This window comes from Anoplophora glabripennis, unplaced genomic scaffold, assembly GCF_000390285.2.
Source record: "Anoplophora glabripennis isolate ALB-LARVAE unplaced genomic scaffold, Agla_2.0 scaffold284, whole genome shotgun sequence".
NCBI lineage: Eukaryota > Metazoa > Arthropoda > Insecta > Coleoptera > Cerambycidae > Anoplophora > Anoplophora glabripennis.
The window spans coordinates 255210-263144 of NW_019416385.1; the positions used below are offsets into that span (position 1 = coordinate 255210).

At 32.2% G+C, this 7935-nt stretch overlaps 1 protein-coding gene and 1 pseudogene across 1 annotated transcript; both read left to right on the plus strand.

Annotated features, from left to right (window-relative positions):
• Positions 1–281: 281 nt before the first annotated feature.
• On the plus strand, positions 282–3675 carry LOC111691476 (annotated as a pseudogene).
• A 561-nt stretch (positions 3676–4236) lies between these two features.
• LOC108906309 lies at positions 4237–7330 on the plus strand. The gene is made up of 2 exons (XM_018709533.1): positions 4237–4344; positions 6897–7330. The coding sequence occupies exons 1-2, from the start codon at positions 4294–4296 to the stop codon at positions 7233–7235; spliced, it is 390 nt and encodes a 129-aa protein (XP_018565049.1). The 5' UTR covers positions 4237–4293; the 3' UTR covers positions 7236–7330.
• The last annotated feature ends 605 nt before the right edge of the window (positions 7331–7935 follow it).

Consider the following 7935-nt stretch of genomic DNA (forward strand, 5'->3'; position numbering starts at 1 on the left):
CGTTTACAATGAACAATGACAAACCGTTATGTTTATGCTCGAGATAATGTTGATTGGTTGAATAAAATCTCGTGAATAATGTCGCCAGCTGGTGAAACAGAATATTGTGTTTCGATGTAATCTTGATCTTATTGTTTCAATAATTTTTAATTTTACCAAAATATAATTGCCAACGTGAAGTAAACAAAATTACTGTTCCATACAAAATTACTGGTCATTTATAAAAGCTCTGTATTAGTAACTAAATAAGAATTATTGACGAGAGGAATCAGCTTAAAAATATGTACGTATGTCTTTCTGAGCAAATAATTGGTGGACGGTAATTCTTCTACCATTTGTTATAAGAAAATGGGATATACAGAGTGAGTCAGAAAGAATGGGTCAACGCTAAGCTGGAGATACTAGACACCAAAACATTATGTTTCAACTCGTCATGCCTTATACGAATATCACTGGTTTAAGAAATACAGCGTGTTCAAGGTTTAAATTTTATTCTGAAATTTCTCAATAATTGAGAAAATTTTGATACTAGACACCAAAATATTATGTTTCAGCTCGTCATGCCTTATACGAATATCACTGGTTTAAGAAATACAGGATGATCAAGGTTTAAATTTTATTCTGAAATTTCTCAATAATTGAGAAAGTTTTGATAGCACGACTCTGAAAATTGGTAGTGTTAGGTTTTTTGGTGTGAGAATTACGAACTTGAAGCTTATTTTGACGTTGCTCCGCTAGTTTCACCGTATTAGTTAGGTAAACAACAATTTTTTTATACCTGTTGAGCTATGCTTAAAAAAAATTAAAAATCTAAAAGGACGTTCAATTCTACATAAAACATGTACTCTGTATCGGTTTCTGAGTTATTTGCATATAAAAGTTTAAATGTATTTTGTGGTGACTTTTTATTCTCAAAAGATGAAAATTACAATAACAGTTATTGATAATAGTAAAAATAACAAATCTTAATTCAAATGATGGAAGTGTCCACCACCTATCAATCCATTTTACTATACACTCTTTTAAAAGTTTCTGAATATTAAACAAAATGCCCCTATTATTTTTAAATGCTTTCGCGGCTAGTATTTTCTGCCGCAACTCCTCAACAGATTTAATTTCTTCAAGATACACCACATCCTTCAAGTTTGACCATACTGAGAAGTCCAGAGGGTTTAAGTCTGGACTTCTCGATGGCCAACTAAATTCACTCCCACGGCCAATCCACCAATGAGGAAAATGTTCATTTAAATACTGGCGTACTGGCAAGGCAAAATGTGGTGGCGTACGGTCGTGCATAAACCACATAACCTCTCTTAAATCGAGTGGTACATCATCTAGAAGCTTGTTTAAATTATGTTGAAAAAAGTTTAAATAATGAAATCAAGTTACATTGGGTGGTAATTCAAAAGGTCCTATGAAAAAAAAACAGAAATTAAACCACACCAAATATTCACCTTAAACTCATGCTGAAAATGTATTTCTTTTACGGGATGCAGATTTTCGGAATTCCACGAATAATTGTTCTTCCAACTAAAAACTCCCCGTTTAGTAAATGTAGCCTCATAGGTAAATAGAATCTTATTGAGGAAATTTGAGTTTTCCCATTTGCATATTTTGTACAAACTGAGCAAATTATAGGCGGGCTGGTAAATCTTGCGGCAATAACTCCTGAACCGAAGTATAATATGTGGACTATATAACGAGCGTTCAAATAAAAACATGGTCAAGTTGGTTCTGAAAATTTGGACGTAGGGCGTAGCGTATAGCAAATGAACTTAAACGTCATCTGTCAAAGCACTATATCGCCGCTATCAATTTGAATATTTTCGTTTTAAAAAGCGTTTAAAATGGTGTTTTTTCAAGAACAAAAAGTGTTTATCATAGAGTCCTACTTTAGAAATGGACGCAAGATTGATAGAATGTGGAAGTATTCTATTGAGGAATGTTTCATAGAATTTCAAAATCAATTTCCCGGCGTTGTTGAGTACAAAATTTTTCAAAGTGCAGTTCAGCGTTGNTTGGTGATTATATGATAGATTAATAATTGTCGATGATGTATAATATCATATTGTTCGATTGAGTGGAAAAAATTGGGTCCAAAACGAAAAAACTAAAATTTAATTTTTACTTCAAATTCAAACGTGAATAACTTTTGAATGAGTAAATTTATGCAAAAATGTTAAAAGACCTTTTTTGTAGAGCATTAAATTTCCTTTGAAAATCTGTATTGTTCTTTTCACATATCAATTTTCAAGGCTTGATTACATGGAAACGGCTCGTATGTCGAAAATTTTCAATCAGATTTTTTTTGTAGGGCATTCAATTTCCTTCAAAAATATATGTAAATAAATATTTTTACCTCTATGGTTTGGCAGTTTTGACGCAATAAGGGGATCAGGAATAAAAAATCGAAACTAGCGATGATAGACCTCTTAAAACTAATATTTCACGTTATTTTGTTCCGTCATTCTGAACCGCTCGATATATCTTTAAAAAAAAAATTGTCGATTTTTTGGCCCAGTATATAATACATATAAACTCAACAATTTCGGAATATTTAGCATTTTAAAAATTTTGGCAGCTACTATCTGCGAGAATCATAATAACTTTTTTGTGTGATAGATCAACAATTAAATTTTGGCATGCCATCTATTTCAGATAATATAATTTTAATGATAATATACGCATCGCACGATTTTTGTGTCTACTTAAGTTGGAACCATATGGAAAACTTTTTTATTAGCTATTGGTTTTATGAAAAAAAGTTATTCTTCATAAAAAGTTCTGCATGGTCTAAAATCTAAAATGCTACCTTCATTTATCAAAATTTCCCAGTCATATACGAGGTATATCAGAAATGATGAATTTTGCTCAAGAGTAAAGTACCCTTATTTTTGACAATACAGAAGACTGTTATAAAGAAAAGTTATTTTGAATTAAAAGGTATTTTCAAATATCCAATTATAGCCATTTAACAAGAAGATTCAGGTTTTCTGATTATTTACATTTTACATTATAAATTATTTGTAATTTTTCTCTTATCTGTTAAAAATATGATAACCTTTCCATTTGTTAATGTTTATGAACAACCTTGCAATTTAATTATAATAATAATACAAGTAGACACACTGTATATCGTCAATTTCATCCCCAAAAACTTTTTTATTACAAATACTTCTTTATCTAATGTTGCCATTGTGAGAGTTAAAGTTTGTTGGTTTTCAGGCATTTTGCAAATCGTTACTAAGAACTACTTATTTGCTAAATCTGTTTATCATGGGCAAGTAGTGTAATCAATCAGCTACACAGGAGTAGTCCTTTTCTGTTACCTGCATAATATCTTATAATAAAAAAATCTTCAGGTTACTGGAATTGCAATTGGTATTGAAATTAATAGATATATCCACAAAGAATGCCAAGCCGACAAGGCAACCCATTTGGATGAAAATATTTTGAAAGCACTTGACGAAGGAGAAATTATCGACATAGCTAAAATTAGGGCAAGACGGCAGTATCAACAGAAACACGGTTAAAGAGATACTTTCCAAACACCGGTCTGATGAAGCAAAACTGGAGACGTTTACTAGCCCATGTTCCCAACAAGGAATAACACCTGTTAACACTGCTCTGAAACTGGCAGAGTGTATTGACGCCTATTCTTCATAAGAAATTAAGTAATCCTCGTCTTGTACCAATGCTTTCAATTGTTGTTATTGAAATTTTACATTTTTAACAAATATATGTATATTTTTTTTATTTACTTCAAAATAAAAAATTATAAAAACTAATAACTGAAAAACGCATTTTTTATATACAAATAAATACAGTTACAGAATTAACATTAATACAAATTTTTTATACATTAAAAACCCTGAAGGAAATTTGTAGTAAATGAGAAATTTTTTTACTAATTAATCTCCTGTGATCCTGGCATTACATAATAATTTAAAACAATATTCTATCTCCAAATTTTCCATAATCAACCGGGAATTCTGTGCCACCTATCGCTGTAGCCGTTTGTTCCGGTTTGGCTCCTCTTAACTATATTTTTGGTACAATTCTGCAGCCGCGTTACATAATTTGTGTGTGTCACTTGTTGAGAAATAATCGTTTTAATCACCTCATTACCACTTCTAGCAAACCAGAAACCCGTGATTACAATGGACATAATAAGTCAAATTAGCTACTCATTGTACACCAATTATTTTCATAACACCTTGCGAAATTGGTATATAAAAGATGCACTGGAAATTTTAATTAAGAGTCTAGAACTGTGCATTCTTTGAGGCAACAATGAAGACTGTTTTCGTTATTTCAATGGTGGTCATAATGGCCATTTCGCACGTAAGTTTATTTTTTTTTTATTATTTTCATTGCCCTATGTTCTAAACCAAAACATTGAAATAAGATTAATAAATTACATTTAATGATAGAATTTACGTCAAGGTCAAGATTTCCACATCGTAATTTTGGTTATATAGAAAAAAAATATTTTTAAGTAAGGTTTTTTTAATAGTAATTATTATTTATATTTTAGTAATGTCATACTGATTACATTCTAAATTTTCAAGTGTAAAAGGAATCAATCTAATTCAGTAACTATTTAAACTTGAATATCAATATAATGAGGTAGGGTGTATTTTTAAGTGAAATGCTCCTTACAAACTTTTTATAAATTGTCAGTTTATGTTAAATTAAATTTCTGTATAAAAAATGTACACTCTCGATTGAAAATTACCAATTACATTATAGCGAGATTACTGTTTTTTAAATATTCTATATTTACATAACTATTGTTAGTTTTTTTTAATTTGGATAAAATCCTTTCTTACTATTGGCTCATCTCTATCAATAAGGGACATTTATCCAAAGCCTAGTGTGTTTAGTAAGAACTTATTAAGTTAAATCCATATACTTTTGTCTACCCCTATAAACCATAGGGGGTAAACTGTTTTAAAAAATACCTTATACATATTCTGGTTAAAGGACGAATTGTCAGGTATAGGACAAATGTGTTGATAACTAGTACCTCTTAAATATAAATAAGTACGTAATTTTGGGTCGTAATACTACACCTCTCAGATGGGGCATAATCCAGCATGAAAGGGTGTCCCAAAATCCACGCCAGGAGTAATTTTGATAAAAAACACAGGTTTTTAATTAAAAATTGTAATTTTTTTTATTGATTCATAAAACATACAGTGTAGAGTTATGTATGGAATAGCATATCGGTAAATAGCTTCCACGGTTTTGCTAACATATACGCATTTTTTTGTCGAAAATTTTCACGACCATTCTGCATAAATCCAGCTCAATTTCATCTTTGTAATTATTGAAATAAATGTTAAACTTCCAAAAACCCTCAAAGAAAAAAGTTCAACTGCGTTAAATCGCATGATCTGGGCGGCAATTCTTACCACCAAACCGACAAATTACACCACCAGAAAATGACATCGTCTAGTTGAAACCACATGTCGTTTACATCCATATCTTGCAATTTAGGCAGAAAAAACTAACCGAAATGGCTGCTGAGCCTCAGTCGAAGAGCCCTAAACCAAATGGTGGAGGTTCTGACAGTCCATTGCTGATTTAGGAGACGTTTAAGTTTAATAGGAATTAAGGAGAACCCTTAATGCCCGAAATGTGGAGTAGGGGAGGACGCCCCTGTCCATCTTCTGGGACACTGTGCAGCCTTTGGGAGGTTAATACATAAAGTATTTGGTGCTGAAGAGTTGCAAGGGGTTGAGGTGAGAGACTTTCCATGGACCAAAATCCTGGGGTTTATTAGGGCGTACGGTAGGTTCGAGAAGGGTCAGAGGCAGAGAGTGGACAGGTGACGGGACGGTGGGGCAGGCAAAAAGGGCTTACTTGCCAGGCTGAGATCGCCCCTTTCAGTACTACTACCCACAAAAACTGGATTGTCATGTCGCGATAACGAGCCACCATTAACTGTTATTTCCTGACCAGTAGTATTTTCAAAGAAGAATGATCCGATGCTGCCTCCAGCCCAAAATCTGCACCAGTGACGCGTTGTAGATGAATTTGTTTCTCAACAATCACTCGTGGATTTTCTGATCCTCACATACGACAATTTTGTCGATTAACGAAGCCATCAAAATGAAAATGAGTCTCATCGCTTAAGATGATTGTTTGAAGAATCAGCATCCACTTTTTGTTGAATAATCCATTCAACGTATTTTCTTCGCTTTGCGTGGTCAGTAGGTTTCAGTTCTTGAGTCAACTGAATTTTGTAGCATGAAGGTGTAAATCTTTCATGACACTACGCTGCAGAGTGCTTCTCAAAATATTCAATTATTGACCACGGTGCCGAATTGATGTTCGTGGACTCTCAACAACACTCTCAAGAACTGCTTCAATGTTTTGTATCGAACGACTTTTTGAAGGACAGCCATAGTGTTTAAGATCACTAATTGATCCAGTCTGTCTGAATTTTTCGATTAATCTCTTCACAATTGATGAAGTTAAATCACTATTCCGGCCATGTTTTGTACGAAAATTGCAAAATGGTGCAAAATTCAAATCTTGCGTGAATATTGGGACACCCGATAAATAAAATTAATTAAGTTAAAATTTTTTCATTTCTAAAATTGAACAAAAATATAATAAAATTAATAATTGGTAAATATCAATGATTTCAAACAAAATTGCTTTTAGAAAAATGTACAGTTCTTTTTAATTTTTTGGTACTTTCAGATAAAAGAAAAATTATTTTGCACTTATGTTAGATGCATTGAACTACATTATTATGACTAATAATTTTGTTATTATTTTTTTAATGAAACATTTGCTTAAGAATGTTTTGCATCGCTTATGATACACAAAGTTCTAGTTTAAGTTTACGTTAAATTATTTTAATCCTCCCGTTTATCTTATAGGCCGAAATGGACAAAGAACACCAAGAATGCTTGGATGAAACGGAATTAACAGAAGCTGAAGTATCGGAATTTCTGCTGGGTGACGATGCTGAAAATGACGCAAAAGCTACCAAATTTTTGATGTGCATATTCAAAAAAAATGAAGCCGTCAACGATGAGGGACATTTCGATGTCACGAAAGCACAAGAAGTTGTGAAACACTACATGACGGAAGTAGTTGGCTCAGAAGATCAACAGGCCCTTGATTGTGTTCAGGAGAAGGATACTACTGAGCAGACCGTTCTGGCTTTGGGTAAATGTGTGGAAAAGAGAAAAGTCGAATTGAGCAGCTCAAAATAATAGTTATAAAGTTATTCCAGGGCGTTTTTGAGTTATTATTGGACACCAAATATTATCTGTAAATAAATATATAGAGCAATATGATCGCAAAAGAATTTTAGTAGTTTTTTCTTCCAAAATAAAAAAATATTTTCACATATAATGCTGACAAAGACTCGATTACAAAGCTTGATATAATGAGAATGCGTTTCATTTTCATTATACAGGGTGTTTCAGGATTAAGTCGACAAACTTTAAGGAGATATTCCTCATAAAAAGATAAGAAAAAAAATCAAGTATAAATTTTGTTCCAGAGACGCTTCATTTTAGAAATATAGGGCGTTAAAGATTTTTTAAAAATTCGAATTTTTTAAATAACTTCTAAATGAAGAAGGCTATTTAAGCCAAATTTGGCATCACACATCTTCTTATAAGATGCCATTTTTCCATAGAAGTAGAAGTCCCGCAAGCAACCAGTGGCGGAGTTATGGGAACTCAGAGTCATTAAATTATAAAAAAAAGTTAATACAGCCCTACTGAAAATAAAAAATGATGCTGTTTTTAGATAGAACAGTTTGTTATTGACAAAAAGTGTACATTCACTTTTTTTCCTAACTCTTATAGTTTCATGGCAAAATTGATTTTTCGGAAGGGTGCTTCTGGATTCTGTCGATAAACTTTAGGAAGACGTTCCTCATAAAACCTAAAAAAATATAGTACC